At 33.3% G+C, this 25,832-nt stretch overlaps 2 protein-coding genes across 5 annotated transcripts; both read right to left on the reverse strand.

The window, feature by feature from the left end:
- Positions 1-1,305: 1,305 nt before the first annotated feature.
- On the reverse strand, positions 1,306-11,264 carry LOC148606190 (uncharacterized). 3 transcript variants are annotated; one of them, XM_088544612.1, is made up of 2 exons: positions 10,977-11,264; positions 1,306-3,148 (listed from the first exon to the last, which is right to left on the reverse strand). In XM_088544612.1, the coding sequence occupies exon 2, from the start codon at positions 3,087-3,089 to the stop codon at positions 1,668-1,670; it is 1,422 nt and encodes a 473-aa protein (XP_088400738.1). In that variant the 5' UTR covers positions 3,090-3,148; positions 10,977-11,264; the 3' UTR covers positions 1,306-1,667. The 3 variants fall into 3 exon arrangements, with proteins under 3 accessions (XP_088400738.1, XP_088400740.1, XP_088400741.1); XM_088544614.1 differs by lacking the exon at positions 10,977-11,264 and adding an exon at positions 9,407-9,923; XM_088544615.1 differs by lacking the exon at positions 10,977-11,264 and adding an exon at positions 5,188-5,339.
- A 4,245-nt stretch (positions 11,265-15,509) lies between these two features.
- Positions 15,510-25,210, reverse strand: LOC148606191 (developmentally-regulated GTP-binding protein 1-like). 2 transcript variants are annotated; one of them, XM_088544616.1, is made up of 10 exons: positions 25,082-25,210; positions 23,914-24,079; positions 23,299-23,429; positions 22,726-22,795; positions 22,202-22,371; positions 21,512-21,697; positions 20,274-20,386; positions 17,211-17,333; positions 16,683-16,778; positions 15,510-16,294 (listed from the first exon to the last, which is right to left on the reverse strand). In XM_088544616.1, exons 1-10 carry the CDS (start codon positions 25,118-25,120, stop codon positions 16,288-16,290), a joined length of 1,101 nt encoding a protein of 366 aa, XP_088400742.1. In that variant the 5' UTR covers positions 25,121-25,210; the 3' UTR covers positions 15,510-16,287. The 2 variants fall into 2 exon arrangements, with proteins under 2 accessions (XP_088400742.1, XP_088400743.1); XM_088544617.1 differs by lacking the exon at positions 15,510-16,294 and having other exon boundaries at positions 16,679-16,778.
- Between the last annotated feature and the right edge of the window lie 622 nt (positions 25,211-25,832).

Genomic DNA, 25,832 nt, shown 5'->3' on the forward strand with positions numbered 1-25,832 from the left:
TAAATTTACTTTTCTTGTGCAGTAATATACTTGCTTTCCCTGCGTATGATGATTATGTATTTCTCAGTTGTTAAGATATGGCAGGGCTAGTAGTTACTGTTCTGACTTCTTAATGCGCCGTCACTGCTTGAGAGATAGGCTTTTGGACCAAGTTTGTAACGAAATAAATCTCATACGCTGCCTAAAAAAAGTTTTATTCGGGATATCCAGCTCTTTTCAGACATATTATATTATGACATATTGTTGATTATGGATTTTTACTTTTTACTTGAATCGTCTTATATTTATCTTGAACTTGGCTCGTCTTTCCCACAAATGACAAGACTTATTTTGAAGTTGATGTCTTCTGGTTTTACTTGTTTTTTTAAATGTTTATAGTTCTTTTCATCGTCATTCATTTATTGTTCATATCCTGCGGAAAGTTTTGACTACTGATTTTATCACTTTTGAATGGTGGCAATTTTATGCTGCCCATTTATGGTCATTTATCAGAGGTCATTTATATTGTCATATATCGGAAATAATTAACCGTAATGGGAAGCGGGGTGTTTTATCGCACTATAAAATCTTGTTTATCCCACCATTTCCATCGAAAATGCCTCTACCAAGTCAGGACCATTAAGATGGTTTCCAAATTTCAAATATTAACCTTTATATTGCAAAGTACATGTATTATAAGATTTTTTTTTGATAATTGCAGAGTAAATGTGTTGGATAATTTTGTTATAACCCTCCATTATATAAATACAGTGGTTTACATTTGGCCGAACTAGTAATATATGTATGGAGCGCTGCAATTGCCTTATATGCACATAAGTTCATGAATATGCGCACACACCGTAACCGTCTTACAATGACATCATTTGGACCAAACATCATTACACCTAGGCAAAACAGCTTTTTCATCATAAAAGACATATCAATCGCCCAATTTTGAGATACCCAATTTATTTATAATGACTTGTGCAAATAACAAAAAAGATCTTATGAAAACGGGAATGAAACATATAAAAGAAACAAAGGAAATGAGTGAATCGATTTTCATGGTGGAGATGGACACCATAGCGATCGACAAATTAAGATTTTTTAAGTGACGACTTTTATCGTGAAGTAAAATACCCCTCTTACAAAATTTTATCTGACAGATGCACAGCACAAAATCTGTGTAACTGCATGCGACAAGCTCTCCATTAATGCACAAGTTGAAAAACGGAAATTCCACACATATGAGCGGACGAGTGTTGCACAGACACAAAAAAATTAACACAACGCAAAAATTCGTATAAAGTGGATATAACGGAAGACTATAGTATGAACTTTCCTTTAATATCACATTTTTAAAGCATTGCACAACAATAATGGATCATTCGATTTGACCGAATAACATTGACAACACAATGGTTCAACAAAGCTACCCCCCACCCACGAAAACCGCCTTCTCAAGACGAGTAGTTAGGAATTGTGAACAAAAATATTGGTTAAACGTAGAATGGATGCTTCGACAATGATTTCAATTAATATAATTGTTTTTATGTGACTACTTTCACGACTGTTAGTTTGAATTTAAGTGCTTAATATTGAAATGACCTCATTGAAGCCATCTTGACCTCATGACCCCATTTGATGATCGATCTATCAAAGATAACAAAATGAAGAAAAAGCAACATTCAAGACGGTTTGCTTAAAAGTTGAGATCTTTCTCTCCCAAAATGATCATTATTGCCCTTTGAACCAGACTTTGATTTCTTTCTTGCAAAAACATCATACGCTGTAGAGTCAATCAACTCGGTTTTTTCTAAGGCCTTTTTAACCCAAGTTTTATCATGCTCAGTGAGGGACGACCTCGAGGTCCATTTATACGGGTTTAAGCCGTATGCTGCACTAAGCTGTCGCATCGCGCCCTCGTCCATTTTGTGAGAGGACGGTCCGAATTGATCTTCTGGCATGTCTAAGCTTAGGTCCGACTCGGATCTATCGTCGCATGAACTGAACTGCGTCTGCGATGCCTTACAATGTCTGGTCATTGGTTCTCGTTTCAACTGTTTATTTTCTGATTCACGTTTTGCAACTTTTAAATCAATGTCTTTTTGCCATGCTTCATTACGCTTTTTTTCATTTTCATCAACGCCATTCTTTGAATTCCGTTCAATATCGTCGATACATTGTTTATCAAAGCTGATTGAGAACTTTTCAGACAGTATTTCCTGTTCAATTAATTCCTCCTTCGATTTCTTTGGTTTGTTGTCATTGACCTTGTCCGATTTTCTTTTGTGAGTTGAGTGTTTCACAGACTTCTCAGGAAAAATTTTTTCGCTTATTTCTTGTGAACACACGGTAAGAATATCTCCTTTTTCAGGGTCCGATCGTAAATTTTTCTCTTTTGTTGTAGAACCTTCGTTGCCAACGTCCCTAAGAGAACAGTGGTGAGGTTTCTTTTCAAGTTGCTTCTCCGCGACAAATGACCTTGACTCTGTAGGGCTTACCATGGTCGCAGATCGGCGAAGGTCAGTAACTCGTCTCTCTGGTTGTGTACTCCGTCCGAAGAATCCTCCGCCGTAGTGCACTACATTTTTAGTTGATTTCAGATAACTTATCTTTGATAGCGATGATGCAACTTCGGGAAATTTTCTTATAGACTTCAAGACATTGTTATTTTTTGAAGTACTGCTATTATTATCCAACTTTTGTTTTATGCGTAGTTGTTCATATAAACTGTTTCCGATCCGAAGTGCGGAGGAATATTCTCTTTTCACAGCAATTGTGTCATCTGAAACGGAGACCGTGCTAGTTTCCTTTACCTTTTGTTTAAGCCTCGGAAAACTAAATCGCTTGTTTGATTTAACTTTATTCTCCTCTTCTTTTTTGGTGTCCGTGTCGTCAAAACTTATCGAAACTGTGGAATCACCGTTTTTGAATTTTCCAATTGCGCCACGATTCTTGTGTTGGAAGGACCACAGTGTCTGTCTTCTTTTAAGATCATGATCCCCGGGGTTATCGATTGTTTGTTTAAATAGTTGTGTGTGAGATCTGACAAGCTCGTGTTCATCTCTGTTGATTGCTGGAAAAACATTAGTTTTTAATGTCTCCATTATCTACCCTGTGGCAGTTGACTGATATTCGAAAGTTCTGTGCTGGGATTTACCCTTAGCTGTAAAATATAAGCGAAACAAAATTTTACTAGATATAAAACAACAAACCATACAAAAACATAATTAACAAGACAAGACAGGATAATCGATTACCAAAAGACAAACATCGATAAAACTCGGAACAAAACTCAGATCAAAAATAAACAATGAAAGGAAAGGCGGAAACTTAACATGTATATCCTTTTCCTGTAAAAGAAATAATTTTTCTACACCACAGAGGAGGCCCTCGCCATGATTCAAAGCATCGGGAATCCAATGGAGTTCCCGGGGATTCAAGACCCTTTGCTGAAGTTCTTGCTAATATGTAGAATTTCGTGGAATATGAGCAAGTGTCCAAATTATAGGCTGGAAGCCGCCCTCCTTATAAAGTTCTGGATGAAACCGCTCTTGTAAAAATATCTGGATCACCTTGCCAAGTGATCACACTATCATTTGGTTTGGCAATCAGAAAGTATATCGATCCTTACGTAATAAAAAACAATCACAACATTTAGTGGTTTTATTTGCTCGCATATTGGGCAATTAGGCAATGTGTGTTATTTTTCTAGCCACTGTTATACAAAAACACACCTTACAAAAGTTTTATGATCAAATATATTATTCTAATATGACGTGCGTCAAAGCTCTTTAGACCACAGCCGTGGTAAAAAAGTGATAAACTCACGACCAACATTTCGAGCAACTCATAGGCTTTATTAACAAAAACATGAAGAAATTCGTCCTATTATGATCGAAATAAATCACGGAAACTCCGTTTTATCATTGTTTTACCACGAACTGGCCATCTAAGTCGTTACTTAACTCCTCGCTATCGCTCGGCACCGAACAATGCGAGATAAATGGCCAGTCCGTGGTAAAACAATGATAAAATGGAGTTTCCATGATATATTTCTTAAGATTTATGCATTATTAATTATACTGTCTTATTTAAAAGTCTCTTATGAGCTCAAGTTACATCACACAATATGACCGTTTATTTCGATAACTCGGACTGATAGATAGAATTTTTTAAACATCTATTTCAAAAGGAGCTTTCTTCTAGAAAGACAAACAATGTACCGAGAAAACAATAATAATGTTTTAACCGAGAACTAATCTTTATTCGGGGTACTTCTTACCGTCCAGTGTCAAATATAGAATGATTTGCCTCCCGATCCGTAGAACTTCTTCATTAGAAACGTTCAAGGACTATATTAAAATTCAGAATGTAAAATGTCCCGCATATTTTTACATCAGCAATAGAATCAGTCAAGTCCTTCATGCAAGGTTGCGTATGGACAGCAGATCTTTGAATTGCGCATTTATTTACGCGAAACCTTATAGAAAACCCATACTATACATGAGGTCAATCGGAAACGTCAGCACATTACTACTTCACTATAATAAGTATGAAGCCATTCGAGAAACTAATCAATTTTCCCTGGATCTTCCTATTCCATTAGCATCCAAAATATTGCACCATGGGTCAGATGCTCTAACTTTAGACCAAAACACACAGCATTTTACAAATGTGGACAAGTATATAATAGTCAGTGAAATATTTGTGAACACCTAAATACAACCATTGTACCCATAATGCATTTCTATCTTCTGTTTCTTTTTCCCATATATCATATTCTATTAAAAGCATATTTTTTCATAAAAACTTGTGAGCGTGTACTACGTAAAATCAGTATGCCCTTGTTTTAAGGAGACGGACTTTGTATAAGCTCTGCTTGTTTCCGAATCCTTGCCATATAATTATTGCATTGATTGTATCATTATTGTAATTGTATTATTACTGAATAAAATATGTTTTAACTAACATTATCATTGAAATTCTTCAAATTTTGATATGTGCGATGTGTTGTGCTGCGCGCGGGTCGCCTCTATGGATGTACGTCCTAAAAAGGGGGAATATGCATGCGAACAAATGGAAAATATGATATTAGAGTTTTACGGATTCTGTTAAAAACCATGACAGAGGCATTCCAAAAGTACGGGAAAAAAAAGGATTCATTATTGTTTAGCGTACATGCACTGAGGGTTAAATACTGACCTTGTATTAAAGTTGAGATTTGCTGCATTTTAAGCTCCTAGACGTAAGTGTATGTATATTGTTCGTAAGTCCCATCATAACTATTACAGGTTTTTAGCAGATGAATTAAATTTCCGAAGGAGTTGAGATAAGAAGGGATTAATTTCTCTTTTAACAACTCAATTTATCAATAAACAATTACGCAGTCTTCCACAAAAAGGCTATAATTTAAAGTCTGTTTGCGGTAACTTATTCGTTTATGTGTAAATAAAATCGCTAATTCATTTTTGTACAGATTTGGATTATAAATTACCAAACATGAATTAAAGAGAATAAGATAAAAATAAAAGTCAGCAAATCAGGGGCTTAGAGCAGGATATATTTAGTATTTTTACAAGGATAATATTTGGAAGAAAATAAAATATTTAAATTGATTATAATGACATTTTAATCCAATTAAATATTTTATCTCACACAGCCTGTCAAAAGAACGTTATAATATATTGTCAAAGGGACCAACTGGTTTGAAATGTTAAAAAGGTCTGGGGTATTTGTTGAAACATTTTGACATTGGATAAAATAAAAAAAAATCAAGGACAGGATCGATTAAAATATTATGTTAAGTCCAGTCCGATTTTCATACTGGATGTAAAATTTGAATCCCATAAAATCAAATTTTTGCGTTCCTTCGTTTTATCTTTTTATCATTGGTATACATGTATATGCACCTTCTTGTCATCGCCCAGTGACGCAAATTATTCGAAAATGTTTCATGCAAGATTCGCTCACTGACAGTTGGGAGGTTTTGAATTTATTTCAAATACAGATGTTTTTACTCGCACGAAATGTCTCAAAAACACTGGCTTTACATGAGACTTTCTAATACCTAATCCAGCAGTGCTAGACGTTGTCTGGCAAGCTATTTTCTGACTTGGTTCCATCGTTGGAGTATGTAGGAACGGAATTCCAAACGCTTACATTGTAAGAGTATCTAATACCGTGACGACAAACATAAATAAAACTTTAATTCAGTGGTCAATCTAGGGAGAAAACTTCAAAGTTTGATTTTTATGTCATAGTTATGGATCAAATCGGAAATGCTAGATGTTCTTAGATGTTCCTGAGAAGGGGAGGACAAGATTACAAAAGTAACCAAAGTATATAAAAATCTAAGGTTAGATGATATGTGACATTGACCAAAAAGTGCCATGGTAAATTACATGGTGGTCATTACTTGTAACAAAAATGTTATATGCATATACCCACCACGAATTTTAATTTATAAAAGGTCTGTTACTAGTGTATAATTATAATGATATTATGAAATTGATACTCTTCTTTAAATATTCTAAAAAATAATGAAGTACTTTAATTCGTGGATACCAATTTTCGTGGATTCTTGAATTCGTGGTTTTGAGGTTTTCAGTACACACATCAATGGAAATCTCCTATTCGATGGGAACTAAATTTCGATGATTGGCCTTCGAAAATTGATACCCCACGAACAATAGTACTTTCACAGTATAAGTCATATACCTTTTGTTAACTTACAAAGCTACTAAGCTCTTCATTTGAACCGGACATATACAGGGGTTAGATCGATACCTCCACAGCCACTTCGATATTAGTTAACCAAAGAGAATATAACGAGCTTCGCATGCAACCAAGTATCATGACAACCATTTCATGTTACTGCACTTTTAATGAAGGAATTAGACCCAAACATTTTCTTCCCACTATGATTCGGGCTACTTGCATTTGTAAAATCAGGGACGGATGTAGAAATTTATAAAAGTGGAGGTTCAGATCCATGAATTTATGAAAAGGGGTTCCTGGTTATTGTTTATCCATTTTTGCCCAAATTGTCCACAAAATTTTACCCTCGGATCCCCTCTACCGAATCCAACACTGTAAAAGGGAAAGAACTCCTCGCCTTTTTCGCAATACCCTCTTATTATAGTACATGCATTTTTTTTCGAACAAAAAAAAATTCCGATCAATATGCTTGTTATATTCAAAATATAGGCGATGAAAAAGTAAAAGAATACTAAGACCATCAACACCAGCTGATATAAAGACGGTAGGTACACTCATTAAACAGTCATTAATTAGATTTGAGCAAAGAGGAGACTCCCGTGTACAGCCAGACTATTATCATTGATTATTGGCTAATGATCAGAACTGATGAGAGAGGAGGCTACAATGTATAGTCAGTCTTGGCTATTGATTAGAATTGAGGAGATAGGAGAGTCCTATGTAAAGTCAGTCTGATGCTGTTGATTGGAACAGGAGAGAGGAGACTCAAATGTTCAGTTAAGTCTTATGTTATTGATTAGAACTGAGGAGAGAGGAGGCTATAATGTGTAATCTTATTCTATTGGTTAGAACTGAGGAGATAGGAGAGTCCAATGTAAAGTCAGTCTTAGGTCATTAGTTAAAACTGAGGAGAGAGAAAACTCAAATGCATAGTCAGTCTTATGTTGATTAGAACTGAGGAGATAGGAGACTCCAATGTAAAGTCAGTCTTATGCTATTGATTAGAACTGAGCAGAGAGGAGACTCCAATGCATAGTCAGTCTTATGCTATTGATTAGAACTGAGGAGAGAGGAGACTCCAATGTATAATCAGTCTTACGCTATTGATTAGAACTGAGGAGGGGGAGACTCCAATGTATAGTCAGTCTTAGGCTATTGATTAGAACTGAGGAGGGAGGAGACTCACTCCAATGTATAGTCAGTCTTAGGCTATTGATTAGAACTGAGGAGGGAGGAGACTCACTCCAATGTATAGTCAGTCTTGTGTTGAGGAAAGAGGAGTCTCTATATAATGTATAGCCGGTCTTATGCAATTGATTACAACTGAGGATAGAAGTCATAGACCATTTATTACCATTTATAATGTACTGGTTTTTTTATCATGTGTATGATTCACAGGTATATTGTGACTTATTCATGTATGTTTTCCATTATGTTATGATATCTTTTCTACGCCCTTAATCCTCCTTCGTGACTCCTAGTCAACCCTTTGCATTTCGCCCTTCCCTCTTTCTACCTCATAACCCTGGCAGCATTAGATATAATGACGTACGTTTTAACTTATTCTCCATCTCCATACGTAAACAATAAGAATGGTTTATTGTAGACTCCATCTCCATAAACAAAAAGAAAAATTTAATGCCTGCATTTAAATTTTTATTTTGGTGAATGGGAACATCTGTTTACAGAGTCATCTGTAACATGTTATCACAGATAAAAATCAAGACCAGACTCTTTATAATGTAACTGTACTTTTACATGTATGTCAAAGGACCAACATTTTAAAGGTTATATGAAACCATATGGTTAAACAAAAATGTTAAACTTTATTGTTTTTAGTATTCCGTGAGGTACAAAAACATCTGGGAAATTAAAAGGACGTACCTAAACAGTTATTACAAAGCCTTTTGTTTTGGGAACCATTTCCAAATACAATGCTTTGTCTTCGAATTACAATTTCAATATTTTGGTCTTATTTCTTCATTGAATCTTATCTCTTACATAAGGAACAATGAAAGCTAAGTGTTATATTACCAACTTTAATTGAATTGTGTCAAGCATGTGGTAAATAATGTCCGCTCGTTTAATTGGGTGACTAATCTCAACATTTTAATAAAGAAAGAAAATGACTGACAAAAACGAAGTTATTCGTTGTCTGTTGTGTATGTGAAATCCAAACACAATCAGACACTTTATTATAGATTGTTACTAGTATGTTTTTATGGGGTGTTACTTGTATGTTTTTATTGGATGTTACTTGTATGTTTTTTATGGGGTGTTACTAGTATGTTGTATGGGGTGTTACTAGTATGTGTTTATGGGGTGTTACTAGTATGTGTTTATGGGGTGTTACTAGTATGTTTTTATGGAGTTTTACTTGTATGTTTTTATGGGGTGTTACTAGTATGTTTTTTCCTACTATTGTGAAGTACCGCATATCGCATTTTGGAAACAAATTAAGCGTTTTGGAGTTTTCTCGTGTCACCTCGAATCAACATTTGAACTGGCCAAAAAATGAGAGCACAGGCAGCAAATTGAAGCCCTGTCCCCTTTATGTAAAGTTTATTTCACAAATGAAATGTTATTCAATAGCCCAATATTTCAAAGCATCTTCATGAAAGCAAAAGTACATTTTGTGTGAACCATGCAATTGTCAATAGGATGGCCTTTAACATAACACAGGGAAGAAATAATTCTTATTTACCTTTTTCTTAATATATACGTGCATAATCCCTTTTTTAACTGTTTTATAAATTCAATCCATTCTTGCACTCGTATAATTAATTTCATTTAAAGACTGTATAAACTGAAATCCTTCAAACTTCGAGTCACTGCGAATTACCCGTTTACATTCGGCTTATGATTCGTTATAAATGATAGAACTGAATAATTCATCTTTCGATGACGTGAAGTGCATACACAAAAATTGAAGGAAATATACTGTCTAGTCGAAATGACGGCACAAGGAGTGATAAATCGTAAATAATTATATTAGTGCAATTGGAGTTACTTAGATAGCATTGAGACAATATGGACTTAAAGACAACAAATATTAGCTCCAGCACTTAAAAATCCATGTCAAACTGTCGAAAATGCATTTTATTCTAAGCCTATATTTAAACACACCACGAAACCCCGATCAGAGAGATTAGCAATAAAGGTGCATGTCTCCTGCTTAGATGTCAGTCCCAAAGAGCTTTTATAGATTTTCGATTTTAACAATACATTTATCGATATCAAAAGAAAAAAAAATAACAATTCTTGTAACTGTTTTAATTAAAAATGTTATGGGACAAAGACATCGTTAAGAAGACAATTACATGTAGCTAACAAAATTAGCTTAACTCAGAAGCACCGCGTCGATCCATGGAGGAATAAAATGTAAGATCCCATAGCATGTGCTTCGTTTTGTCTTCCTGGGTATAGGACTTTCCCCGTGTCACTATTGATCTTCTTATAAATTACTATCTTTTTGTCAAGTTTTCCATTTTGAAAATTTCGTAAAATTATTATACCTTTTTAAAATAACTAATAGGCGGATCCAATGGGGGACCGGGCTTCCCTATTGCTCGAAAGGTTTGGTTGACCTTTTGGAAAAAATGGAAATTAGCAGAGTGGCCCTTCTCCTATCTTTTGGAACTTCTTGATCTGCCACTGATACTGAATGGATTCAAAAAGTGAATGTAATCGGTTTTGTTATATTGAAAAGGGGTCAGTGTGAAAAGAAATAAAATGCAAAAAAATGAGTTTTCAATAGTTTTAAAATAGAGTATGGAAGACAAAATGAGGCGTATTCTGACAGTAGTTTTACTGTTCTATTCATTTTAAAATTTTAGGGATTTGCAATATATTTAGTTTGTATGATAGATTGACTACGATATACCATTCTGAATATGATAAACTATAGTCAGCCCTTATTTAAACATTTGCATAGTTAATTTGCCAATAACCTCATATTACCTTAGGTTACTTAATAGTTGGGTATAAAATCGTCTTAAATGAAGGAATTAAAGAGCAATTAACCTCTTAAAGCATCACCACATTTTCAAGTACAAATACTCCCAAACATATTGATTCCAAACAAATATCTTATATTTTGAGAAAGGATCGACAATGTCCGTGAAAAGTAGACGATTAATTCAACACACGTAAGATAACAATAATTGGAAACATTTACGTAACACTAGGCACTGAACTTAACCTCATTGAATGGAAATTAAATGTTTTTTTAAACACTATCATTGTTATAATTACTTAAAATGTTATATTCTTACCTTTTACGTGCAGTCCAGATCACAATATTTTTTGCACATTTAAACTTTAGTGAACACACGCATGAACGACTAACATAACTGAAAGAACGAATCTTATACAATATTCAGAGAGTATACATCCCCGGAGATTTCAATATTGCGTTCGATCAACTACGGCGGCTGATACACGAAACATAACTGAATGAAAGGCGAACACAGAGGTCCCAAGTTGTCAATTTGAAATAGGATCGATGAATAACTTTAAAAGACATAATAAAGATTTTACGGTTTGTATCACTTCAAGATTTAAATATTTAAAAGACCCTCTTTGTAAGGTTAACAATCAAGTTTTCAACACGTCAAAAAGCAGTATTGTCAATCACGATCTCTGCCGATACTCGATATTTTAAAATTCTTAATACTTCAAGAAATATTTAAATTAAGCATTAATGAATTACTCTTTTGGATTTATTCGTGCAACTGTTATAAGATGGGTTTTCAATAGAATAAGTGATACTTTAAATAAGTTCACTTTAAAATGTAATTCAACGATGTAATCACAATTTGGCTACTCTATATTGTAGTCTGAGAGTGTGAAGAGACCAAAGTTCACAGAATGGGTGAAATATTGACGTACCCTCTTGAAAAAGTCTTGAACGGATCAAAGATAAGGAGAAATATGCTATGAAATAAATGTCTAAATCTACCGTATATCCAAGACACTGAATGTAGGTTGACATTAATAGCACATGATGAAAATTTAATCTTTCTTGGGATTCAGTGTCCGAAGCTATTTTTTTGATTGGGCCACCAGATAGAGCTTTGGACACTGTAAGAAGAGATTGTCTTGTTTACTATAATGTATTGAAGCACTATGGATAAAAGGTTTTGCCCCTTTTCATGTCCAAATTCTCTTCATCGCCAAGTTTGATAGTTATATACATGTATTCTGTAATTTCTCCGTATACACCTATTCCTTTAATACCGCTAACACACACTGTATGCATTGCAGTGGCGGACGCAGAGGGGCATCGTGTTTGGCTTCTCCTTATTTTTAATGGAAAATATGTCATTTTCGAGTGTAAAATTGACAAAAAATGGCAAATAATGTCCAAGCACCCCTTTTTCTGATGAACCCCGGCTGGCACTCCGACTTTTCAAAGTATCTGGATCCACCCCTGCCTTGTACTCATATGCAGACGTGTTTGAGAGGTAAAAGAAATCGCAAAACAAGCGTCTGTAATTGTACATACAATGAATGTTCCCAACGTTTGAGAAATGTCAAATGCACAAAACCAATCTCCCTGTTTTTTTTCTCTGTTATAACCGAAGTCCCATAGCTCCTTTAAAATCTGGCAGTTTAATTTGCAAATCTAAAATTCAAAACAATGCACCCAATATTAAATTGATCCGCCAAGTCGTTTCAAATGTGTGAGCAGACGTGGACAGGCAGAAGATATCATCATGTTTCTGTCGTTTTGCTTCAAACTGATAGTTATAGTCATTAAAATTATGTACAATTTACTTCCTTCCAGTCTATCCATAAGCCTCTTGACATTTGTAAATATCGCAAATTTGAACAGAGAAAGTGCAACAACTTGTAGAAAGAATTGCGTCCTTTAGTTAATTTGCACTTTAAACATGTTTACATTTCTCCATTTTATTAATCTATCAGCCAGTAGGTGCCAAAATCGTCACAGGGGCTTGCTCTAAGTATCAAATATGCAGTTCGGCTGACATATATTTGATAGCGGAAGCAAGCTCATGAGACCTGGCAGATGACCATAACTTCAATTTTGTTGTAATAGTTGTAGTCAGTAAAATTCTACACATTTTACAAGTTTATAGTTTCTATCAGTGAATTTGATTTGAGATCCCAAGTGTGAAAATCGTCAAAATTGTGGCATTGATTCCAAATATAAGGGCAGTCATATTACTTCAGTGTTGAACTACAATTATCACCTTTATTACAATTCTGCTCAATTCAACTGTACCTTATTACCTATTATTGTTTCAGAAGTAAGAACCAAATAATTTACAAATGAAATTCCAAGAATTTTGTTTTTAAAAATAGCAATGAATGTGGTTACAGTAAGGTATAATAACCCTGTCATCCCCCTCCTGGATAGGCCACTGATCCTAATTTTCTACTATCAGCACCCATTTTTTTTCCGAAAATAACCAAAAAAAACAAGAAAAAAAAAAAAAACAGGAGTGGAATTGACCTTTAATATCTCCCAGTCACAGCAAAATGTCTAGATTTTTAAACACAGTCGCCATGTTGGGAGACAACTGTTTGTTATTGAAGGTGGGGCTACAAAGATTTGTTCAGATCAAACAAGAAATGTCTCAATAGTGATACCCCCGCTTTCAATCACGATATATGGAAAATAAAGTCCTCAGTAAACAGGAAATAGTGAAATTTCTCCAAAAATGGATACCACAATATGGCATACTTATGGAAAGAATGTGTTAAAATTTCAAGCAGCTGTAATTAGTAGTTGGTGAGAAACTGATGGAAAGATTTGTTACTGACAGAAGCACAGACAAGGGTAAAACAGTAAATCCCTCTTTTCCAGAATGGTGGTATACATATTAATTTTCATCATATTAACAGTTGAAGTATTTATTTTTCACATACACCACATCATAATATAAGTAAAAGCATAAAACTCTTAAAACCCCCAACCACTTAAAATCAAATTGTTCTTCCTTTAATTCAAATGCTACTGACATATGTTCCAGTAAAAATCAGTGAATATTTTCAAAGTTATAAATGAAAAGAAAACTGAAAACATTACTGTGCTGTTCAAAAGAAAATCAAAACGCTGTTAGTGCTGAAGGTTTTTGATTCCAATGAAAATTGTAGCGAAAATTGTACAAAAATTGTAAATGAACAAACTTTCAAAGACTACATGATATAAAATAAAACTATAATATTACATTAGTGTTTCCAATATATTAAAAACTTTTTTTCCTAATATGTTGAAACTAAATGTCAATCTTTACTGCTGATTTTTGAAGTATAAACTGTAATCAATAGTTAAAACAGTAAACCAACTTCACACACATTTACAAGATTCGTTCAATTTCACCTTTCTTCTCAAATTTTTAAACCTGCCTAAATGCTAATTTTCATTTACATTCATAAGCTATTTTAACTGAGTATTTGACCTGCAGTGTAATTATACTCAAAGAAAACTAATTTCACCTTAAGGAGGTAGACCTAGGGTAAGGGACACAACTCTTAAAAATCATTGGAACATTTGAATTCCACATTTTACATCAATTTTATATAAACATCTAATTAACTTGGATTCATTTTATTCTGCTTCAAATGAAAGCTTGAGAGGCTTTGGTGAAATTGAATATAATACAAACATATCACTGATTTCATGAGTTATGTCCCTTACCCTAGGTCTACCTCCTTAAGAAAATAATTTTCCAAAACTACACACTTTTTATCAATTTGAATTTTCCAACCAATTTTTCTTGATTAAAATTCACTCACTGTTAATATTAATGATAGGATAAAGATTTTGACTGATAAGTTATGGTAGATCATACTTAATAATTTTCCTAGTTTTTCTCTAAGATGACATTGAATGAACATACTTTAGAATTTTTATGTATAAAACATTGGTAACCAAACTTGATTTTGAGATAATTGAGCCTTATCAAATCAATATTTTACTACATTTTATATTGATCCTGTAAGGAATTTTCAATATTTCACAAACTTCTAAAAAAAATGGTAGATAAAATTTCTCATAGCTTTATGTAAAGGGCATTTAAGTGACATTCTTTCTTATTTCATAACAAAAATTGGTGTCATCAAACTCTTTCTCTTGCAATATTAAAAAAACCTAAAATTCCCTGTACATTTTAACAGAACATTTTACTGTCAATTACCTCCCCTTGAAAGAGATAAGTTAACAGTAAAATTAAAAATAAAATTTTTAATTTTACCATTCTAATTTTTATGTCAAAAAATCATTTGAAATAATTTAAATATATTATTTTTATATTGTTTCAAAAACTATTACCTTATAGAAAATACATATAACTGTATGATTTTGCCAAATAACAGAAAAAAATTTGCTCCGTGTAATAGGTATCATCTACCTTAATGGAACATCTTTATTACATTGAATGTTTCTTGACACATTACTGCAAGAACTAAATTTTCAAAAATGAATTTTATTACAAAATATCAAAGACTAAATCTTAATTTTATTTTGCAAATATTATAGAATATCATTAACTAAATAATTTCCAGGAACATATTTTCTGGTTATAAAAGATGTACCAGGAACATATTATCTGGTTATAAAAGATGTACCAGGAACATATTATCTGGTTATAAAAGATGTACCAGGAACATATTATCTGGTTATAAAAGATGTATTGAATGATATAAAAGGAATTACACTTAGACTATTATTTTCATGTAGAGTTCAGAAATAGAAGGGAAGTTCTAGACTGGTGACATAAAGTATTTTAACCCTGAAAAAATCAAAACCTCAAAAAAGATGAATAAACAAATTGAAAACATTTTCTTGTAACTCATTTATTTCACATAGTATTAGTACTGAAAATACAGATGTAGAATGTCGCTATCTCAGAAATACAATGACAAGAATTTAATTATGAATAAATCATATTTTTGAATCCTTAGCTAAGAGCTCCCAAGTATAATAAAGTTATTAAGACTATTTGTTAAATTTATATTTGTAGCTGGAATTATTCAGCAGCAGTGAGTGTTCAAGTCCACGAAAGTGTCAATACTACAAGAGTAATACGATAATACAGTAATTTTTTCAAAAATGTACTTGACCTCTGACCTACCGATTTATCAGTATTTGCTAAAATATAGGTGACAATAAAGCTAATGACTCATTGTGAAGCTGGGGATGCAGCCAATAAATACACAATGGTACTATTGTGATTTTACTTTTACAGTGGTAAAGAAAGAAGCTCAGCAAATCTTATTTATATATGCAATTGTTTTCCACAGTGGATATACATCTAGGAGATATTAAGGAAATAATGGTAGAGTTTAGCATTTATCCCCTATCAACTTGACCTTTTTCTACAATCAAAGAAAGGTCAAATTTCCTTGTATTCATAAACAAAATTAATTGTTTATCAATTCTCTGAAGTTGAATAAATTATTCAAGAGCCCAAATACCTCCAAAAAGAAAAGCATTCAAGGGGGGTATTATCATTATCATTAGCACTATTTGGCAATCAGATAAATTTCACCAAATTTTATCTTTCTCTTTTCATAGTTTTTTCACAAACAAAATCACATGTCAATGGTAGATCTTCATCAGTGTCTGAAATAAAAATGAATATTTAAATAACAATAAAAAAAAAATAGTGTACCATGTCTCAAGTTTCAGGAACGATAACTTTCACAATACTGGCCAGTCATCATTGATTTTTCACAAGTTTTGGTGTAAGTTTTATCTAAATCCATAGGGAAATATTGGCATGAAAGGGCTTACAATTTCAGAAGGAGTCATGAACAGATATCAAGAATTTCTAAGTTTCTCAGAATATGACCATTGTGAATGTGCATTATATTAATTGATCTATTCACTTTAGTATCTTCATACCCTGTTTATAATCAAAACATTTCAAAGCATTTTTAAAGTTTACATAATTTTTGGACATATCTTAAGAGTATAAAAACAGGATTAGACAATTCATTTTATAACTTACTTTTTGATAATTTGAACAACATCTTCATCACATAATACATGATCCTTGCCAACTTTCTGGGGTTGATGTTTAACTGATGATCCCCACACCAAGGCACTGAAATCATAGTACATTTCTACTGTTACACAGGCAAAATTATTTCACATGATTTTCACACAAATTTCACATGATTTTCACATGAATTGAGCAAATAAACTAAGTAAAAGAGTTCATGTGAAATTCGGGTGAATGGAGCCTTCATGTGAAATTCACACGAAATGTTCACATGAAATTAGTGTTTAGTGAATTTCACATGAAAATCATGTTAATTTCATGTAAATTTCACATGAATTTCATGTGAAGCACGATTAACATGAATTTCACGTGAAAAATATTTGCCTGTGTACGAAGTGCAAATGAACAATATCTGTCTGTGGAAATCCCTATTATCATCTTCATCATGCAAGAACAGTAGTACTATAGCTTTTGATCTCAAAATACCTTTTGGACTCAAAACAAACTTTCCTAGTAACAGATACGTAAACATACCATTTGAACTCCTTGATAATACTTCTGTGTAGTTTGTTACAGAAATCTTCTATTGAGTTCCTGCCTCCCTTCAGAACAACTGGGGCTGTGTAGTCAGGTAGCTGTCCTTTCGGTTTGGTATAGCTACAAAAAAATGTTTACAAATATCTCTAACATTCAATAATTTTGACTTGAAAGTGTTATAATGCCCAAAAATTCTTGACTCCCACTATGGGCATGATTTTAATAAGTCAACAAAAAATGGAAATTGTTGAAATTGTTGAAATTGAATGTAAACATACAGTAAACAAGAGGCTCCCAGGAGCCTAAATTGCTCACCTGGTTAAATTTTGCCTTTCAGTGGCAATAAATTTAACAAGAAGTTGTCCAACAGTTTTCACTAAAGAAGACTTTTGTAGAACTTATCATAAGGATCATTTCACTAGTTGAAAGTTTCTTTCTATCTATTATAGTTTTCAAGATATTGGCTGAAAACTGTTAAAAAACCCCATCATTTTTACCCTATCAAGGGCAATAAGTTTTACAAGGAGTCGTCTGACAACATTTATCCCTGAAGACTTTGGTAAGCCTTATAATAAGGCCCATTTCAGCAATTAAAAGAATTTGGCTAAAACTAAATGTTTTGGAGATATCTGCGAAAAACTGCTTTCTGACCCAAGGGTCCAGAAATTTTGACAGCCCATGTTGGTCATTATATCAAACTTCAGCAGACATTTGTTTCAGTCTTTTACATGCCCAGATCGATAATAAACTTAAAAAAAACAACCTTTTTTATATTTATTTAAAGATATAAAATGGAATTAGTGTTTTTTCATCACATACTCGGTCTTTTACAAAATGTCTGAATGAGAGAACGTGCTCGGTTTCCACCACACGTGGACATGATAACATGTAAACAAAACATCATATCTCTTAGACTTTTTGTCACATTGGCAAACAGCCGAAAACTTCTGAGTAATGAAAAAAAAAAAGTTGATTATTTATAAAAGAAAAACACGACCACATTTTGTATATTGATTTAAATTGTTTGTTGACTTCTGTGTTAAAAATATTCAATGTATAAATTAGTAATTACAAACTACGACTGATTCATGGTTTCAGCATCATGTGCTTTTGTTATCACTGAAAGATCGGCGGAAAAATTATGGATTTGTCAATCTCTTTTTCTTAATTAAATCAAGTAATAAATGTATCAAAATTCTTTGAGTCACTTCAATTAAATTGTACATGCAATGGTGCTGCATGCGTACCGTTGATTTAATTTTGCAATCAACTAATCAGTTACAGGTAAATGACAGTCACAGGTGGCTTCACATTGGCTAATATTGACTCACACCTGTCAATTAATTTCCAATAAACAATTAGGAGACAGGTAGACAGAATGTTAATACATTAATAAACCCATGTAGACTGTAATTTATAAGGGTTGATAATTTTTTATGTCCAATATTGGAAAATGGTAATCAGTCAATTGCAAAATTTGTCAGTCAATGACCAGCATTTTTGACGTTTCCTGACCCTTGGTCTGACCCCTATGTTTAATTTTTTAGTAACAGCGGCCACGTTTTTCAACGGATAAACAATCCCCACACCAGTTCTATGCAGGATACCCCAAGAAACACTCATACCAAGTTTGGTTCTAATTGGTCAAGTTGTGTAAGAGAAGAGTTATGGAAAATTGTTCACAACGACGGACACACAGATTTGGAGATGTATGCAAAAATCTGCTGTCTGACCCCATTGTTCTATTTTTATAAACGACTTTTTTTTCAGCGATCAAAAATCTGTCATTTCGTTAAGGATACACTGTAAAACAAAAATGTAAACTTTCACTGAATTCTGTAAAGTATTTTCCATGGAGAAGATTTTTTTTTAAAATAATAACATAAACAGAAAAAAACGTCCAAAAAGGGCAATAACTCCAACATGGGTCAACAAATTTTCACCAAAATTTGACCACAGATAGATCTCTTCATGCTGAATAATTTTAACCCATGTCAGATTTGATTAAACCTAACTGTTTCGGAGATATATGCAAAAATCTGCTGTCTGACCCCAATGTTCAATTTTTAGTAACAGCATCCATGCTTTATCACAGATCAAAAATCCAAACAGTCATTTTGTTAAGGATGCTCTTTAAAACAAAAATACCAACTTGAATTCTGTAAAGTAGTTTCTGAGGAGAAGATTTTTTTAAAATAATAACAGCAAAAAACGTCAAAAAGGGGCAATAACTCCAACATGGGTCAACAAATTTTCACCAAAATTAGATCACAGATAGATTTCTTCATGTTGAATAATTTCACCCTGTCAGAATTTGGCTAAACCTAACGGTTTTGGAGATAAATGCGAAAAACTACTGTCTGACCCCCCTATGTTCTATTAGTAGTAGTGGCCATGTTTTTCAACAGATCAAAAATTGGTTCTATGCATGATACCCCAAGAAACCGAAAGTTTGGTTCCAATTGGTCAGGTGGTGTCAGAGGAGAAGATTTTTGAAAGAAAAAACATTCAACTTGGCAAATAAAACGTCGAAAAAGGGCAATAACTAAAACATGGCTTAATAGATTAAAATGAAAATTTAACCGCAGATAGATCTCATCATTCTGAACACTTCTACCGGACGTCAGAATTTGGCTAAACCAAACCGTTTTGGAGATATATGCGAAAAAATACTGTCTGACCTCTATGTTCTATTTTTAGTAACGGCTCCAATGTTTTTCGACGGATCAAAAATCCCCACATCAGTTCTATGCAGGATACCCCAAGGAACATTCATACCAAGTTTGGTTCCAATTAGTCAAGTAGTTTCAGAGGAGAAGAGTTTTGCAAAATTGTTAACGACGGGGACGGGCAATGACGGACGCCAAGTGATGGCAATAGCTCACATGGCCTTAAGCCAGGTGAGCTAATAAGTAACCACCACTGAATACATGGAATCATTATCTCTGAGATCAAATGTTTCATACATGATTTTAATAATAGCATGTCTCACCCACACACAGCTAGAAGGTACTGAATATTTCTAAGCTGATTGTATAACTTATCTATTTAATTACTCACATTCTGACAAGCTGTAGATATTCCCACATTTTTTCCAATAAATCATCAAAATTCCACTTGTGATGTGCTGAGATAGGCACACAGTGAGGTACTTTGTATATAATGTCCAGTTCCTACAAAATTTTGGTAGACATAAATTGTATCCAAAATTTAACTTTGATTCTAATGATATTATGCCCAAACCTCAAGTACCTGTGTGTGGTGGTGGTGGGGGACAGATAGGAATCTCAACAGAATACTTTAGCACTGTAACTACAGTGGTTGTGTGCTTGACTTCTATGAGTCATACAAGCAGAATGAAATGCTACACTAATAGAATATGTGTTATGTGATATGTAAACCTCAATGGTGAACAATTTTTCCCCCAAATTGAGGTGTTGAATTTTTTATGAGTCTGTTACTGCAAGCAACTTGAAAATTATGAAAACTTGAACATTTGAATTTTTCACTACACAGTATCACTAATCATAGTCACTTTAAAGATTGACTGATTTCAGTTTAACATCCTATCACTGATATTTCAGGATGAGAACAATCAAAGAAACCCTGCTTTATTCCAACACTCCGAGCCAGATCTTTATTATGGTAGCTTACAAAAGCAACATTCAGCATGTAGGTACATGTATGTTAGCCCACTCAAACATCTACATCTACATTGTATTATTATGGCTCTGAAGTAACCAGTTGTCATCCTATCTCCTACATGTGTTTTTGGAGAAGCAGTAGCTATCAATTTTAAGTAGCACTTCAGCTAAGAATCATGCAAAATGTGATACATGGTTGGAAAGCCTACATATTTTTATTTTTGACATTATGTTTAAAATGTCATAGTCAACAGGAAGTAACATGTGGCTTTTCATTGAACTTATAATCATAAGAGATAAAAATTATATAGAATGCACTGTAAACTTTAAAATTAAGGGAGATAACTCTGCAAATGACACTAAAATACAATAGACACTATTGGATTTTCAATGAGTATTATCTCCTAAGAGCAAACAGATCAGAATGAATAATTTCATAATATAGACCTATAAAGCAACTTAATAACAACAATAAAAATATGTAGCCTTTTTTAGGTATATCACATTTTACAGACTTTGCATGATTCTTACAAAGATTGGTACTTAATGTCTTTGGTGTGACTTGGCTGGAGATTGAATCCACGACCCCCCTCATTCTGAACAAACATGCTACCACAAGACCACTCAGGGCTGTCAAAACAGGAAGAGACATACCTCTATAGATATCTGATCTATTTTGTTGAGGAGATAAATACATGGAATATAAACTCTGTTTCCTTCAACAACATCCACCAGATCATCAGCTGTACAGTCGTCACGTAACACTATGTCAGCATTGTTTATTTTATATTCACCAAGAATTGTTTTCACTAAGTCAATGTCCAGTTCTGATTGAGTACACTGTAGAAAAGGGAAATAAATATCTCAAAAAGGTTAGTTATTATTTGTCTAATATAATTTTGATGGATGCAAATGCAACTGCAAAGTAGTGAAACAAAAATGTGAGGGGAAATGTCCTTATGAGACCAGAAGCTTTTGAGTTAATTCTACAACTATTTGTAATTTTGACTAACAACAGGCATGATGTTTACTAAGTAACAAAAAATTCAGAAACTGAAAAAAATTGGAAGTGATATACAGTACAGAAAGAAACATAGTAGTAAAATCTGGTTTTAATACATTGGAGATCCGATTTAAATCTGGAAAAATCATGTTCATTACAAGTGTCTGTAAGTGAAATGGTCATATCAAATCATTTTGACTTACAAGTTCATGTAAGTTAATTTGGTCGTAACAAATAATTTTGACTTAAAAGTTCCTGTAAGATAATTTGGTCATAACAAATCATTTTGACTTACAAGTTCCTGTAACTTAATTTAATCAAAACAAATCATTTTGACTTACAAGTGTCTGTAAGTTGATTCCACCTTTTTCTTTCTTTCTGAATCCTATATTTGGAGGTTTTTTGTTCAGTCGTATACCAAAGCCCTCCAGTTCCTTCTCAATGAGCTTTTTATGTTGAAGAGGTTTCAATACATCCAACACAATGAAGATTAAACCACAGGTCCTGGCAACTGTTATTGTACATTATTGTTTTAGCAACAGTAATTATACAATATTGTATTAGAAACTATAATTATACATTATTGTTTTAGCAACTGTAATCATACATTATTATTTTATCAACTTTAATTGTATATCATAAAAGCAATTGTAATAGTAATTGTAAATGTACATAATTTTACATTACATTACATGTATTACATGTATTACATGTATATTATCAACTGTAAATGTACATTATTATATTAGAAAGAGTAATTGTACGTTATAATTTTAGGGACTGTAATTTAGGTACATAATTATTTAAGCAACTGTAATAGAAATACTACAGTTCATTATTGGTAGAGAAAACTCCACAAACATACCAGCAATGACCTGTTTCCCTCTTCCTTTACCATCTTTAGCTCCTTCAATAATACCTGGTAAATCTAGCAACTTGAATAGAAATTATTTAAGATTATATAGTGAAGGCAGTAAAACTACTGAACATTTTGACTAGAACTGTAAGCAATGCTCACTAATTTGATACACCCACTCCCCCAAAGGCCATGTTTTACTATTTGAGACCCCATTAAAATGTTCAGATCAAAATCTGAAATAGGAGGCACATATCTTTAAACTCTGTGATAGTTTCATTATATTCCATTCAGTTATGTAGGAGGTACCCCCTCTTTGTAATGGGAGGATGGATGGTAGGATGGACAAACCTTTTACTGTATACCTCCACAAACAGGTTCATGATGTATGTAGTGATCATGCCATCTGTTTATCACCTCCTCTGAAATAGCTGAATGGAATTCTATGAAACTATCACACATCCTTTATCACATGATGACATTGTGCACCTCCTATTTTGCATTTACGTCTACCGGTACTTGGCTTTCCGTTCGGAGTATTATTTAGAGATTGTAGTTTCCGATTTTAAACCCAATAATCACCTGAACTTTAGCTCCTTTGTACCTGATGACACCTGGAACAGTTGTCAGAGTTGTGAACTCGTATGCAGCTACTTCAGAATAAACTCCAGCCAAATTACTCAGTAATGTTGACTTTCCTACTGAGGGAAAACCTGAAATATGACACAGATCATGTCATCTAGTGATAATATTTTTTGCAATGGAAAAATGTTTTCCTTATTTCTTTCCGCTGTCATACTGTATACATGCTTTTTTATGCTTTGCAGATCCACTAAGAGCCAAATCTTAGTATTTTTTTTCTTTATTAAGCTGATTAAGTTCCATAGCCTAAGTAAACTACAGGTGGATTTTTCTTATACCACTGTATCATAAATCTATGTTTCAAAGAAGGTGAATTTGTTACATGAAGTTACAGAACTTACAGTGTATTAGGATTTTAGAAAATTTTAGGTTTCCAAAGGAAAACTCTAAATGAAAATTAATTTGCCCACAATGAAAATCTGCTTTCTGTACTCAACAAACCTTTCAGACTTTCAAGTTTTCTACTTGCCAAAGGGAAAGTGACACATAATATATGGAACTAAATGGCACTTGCACTGGGTGACAGGAATAAGAAATCCTAGAATAATAAATTACCAACAAATCCAATTCTTGCGTCTCCCGTCTTTGCCACATCAAATCCTTCTCCAGTACCACCCCCTCCTCCCTTAGGTTCAATCAGCTCTCGTCGTAATTTTGCCAGTCTTGCCTTCAACAATCCAAGATGGCCCATGGTTGCCTTGTTTCTTTGTGTTCTGGCCATCTGTTAAGAAATGATTGTACATTATGTGCATGTAGATGGTCATTGTATAGAGCTTTGAACGAGTGATATTACAGTTTAAAATAAAATCGTGCCTGATGTCTATACAGAACATTAGTAAACTTGTTAGTAAAATACAGCTATACCAGTATAATACATATGTAAAGAATTATTTTTTTACATTACCAAAAAACAAGAGGCTCCAAGAATCCTGAATCGCTCACCTGGTTAAATTTTTGCCTTACAAGGGCAATAACTCAATAAATTTGACTCATTAAGACTTTGGCAAGACTTTTCATAAAGATCATTTCATCAATTGAAAGTTCTTCCTACATTTGTATCTATATTATAGTTTTCAAGATATTGGCTGAAAACTACTACATGTATATTGTAACTAGAGGCTCTAGAGAGACTGAATCGCTCACCTTGTCAAAATAGTTTTATAGCTTTCTAAAGCTGGACTAAAGACCTTGCTGTACTATTGTCACAAGAACCACAGTTATTTTCAAGTTTTAATTTGACAATGAAGTTCTTTTCTACAAGATTAAAATTTTACTAGTACATGTATAACTGCTTGTGCCAGGTGTGGTGCATATCAGGATACATGACAATGTAATCTTCAAAACCCAATGCAGATATCACAATATTAGAAAGTCCATCAGTACCCTCAATTTTCTTTAACTGAGAGATCCCTTTTAAATTTGAGAATGCAGCGGAGGGCAATCTTAAAAGCCTCTGGCGGCTTTGCTTCTCAAACATGACAAAACAGAAAACAGGGAGCTATGCGAGATCAGCTATTATATTTGACTGAATGGAGGATTTGTTAGGTTGCAGTTTAATAAACATGAGCAAAATCGAAATTCAACAGTTAAAGTCCAGGCCATGGAATTTTTCCTCAAGACTCAAGTTGCTCAACATGAAGAACGGGCTCTTCTTGTCGAAAATATTTCAACCATCCAAACATATGATAATCTTGAGTGAAATCGGATCATAATTTACTCATACCTCACTTTCAATTTCAGCTATTCTCTCTAAAATTCCCATTTTCAGAGATTTTGTTTGTGAAATCTGTTGTGAAAATGATAAACGTGCACTATGAAGGAAAGAGTTTCCGATGAAGCTTAACCTACGAGGTGTTCCGAAAGTCAAAGTTGCGTTCGATTTACTGTTAATGTGACTTTGGGTTGGACATAAGACTGACAATTTTCAGTTGAAGATATTGAAAAAGTGACCAGAAAAGGGAACTTCATTCTATTATTACAAATATTATGTTGGTTCATAACGAGAAGTACATATTTAATACAATTGTGCAAGACCTTTTTGAAATAATTATCGAACGCACCACAAGTATTATAGATTTATATTTCTAAAAAAAATTGTGTAAACTCAGTGCCCGACAGAGACCGCTGCAAAACAAATATAATTAAAACATTATACCTCAGACTAATCATTATTATTTTCACACTTCAAAACTGTTTCTTATATATCTCAATTTGAAAACGTTTCTTAATTGTTTTAGGCCTTTGCCATAATTTCTTGTGAATGGGTTTGTGACAATAAATATTTAGTATAATTTAAGAGGAACTTAACAGTAAACGTTTTACTCCGTGATATTCTAGTCATAATTCAATTATTTCTCATGCAGAGAATATTTATCAGAATAGCCGTAGTGATTAAGCTCATTTTTTTCTTTTCAAATAGACGCAATTAATTAGGCACCGACCATTTTTATACTGAGAGGGAGGGGCTGGGATTT

The sequence above is a fragment of the Perna viridis genome, chromosome 9, assembly GCF_037379345.1.
Source record: "Perna viridis isolate PV_CMFRI_1.1 ecotype Kerala chromosome 9, ASM3737934v1, whole genome shotgun sequence".
Taxonomy (NCBI): domain Eukaryota; kingdom Metazoa; phylum Mollusca; class Bivalvia; order Mytilida; family Mytilidae; genus Perna; species Perna viridis.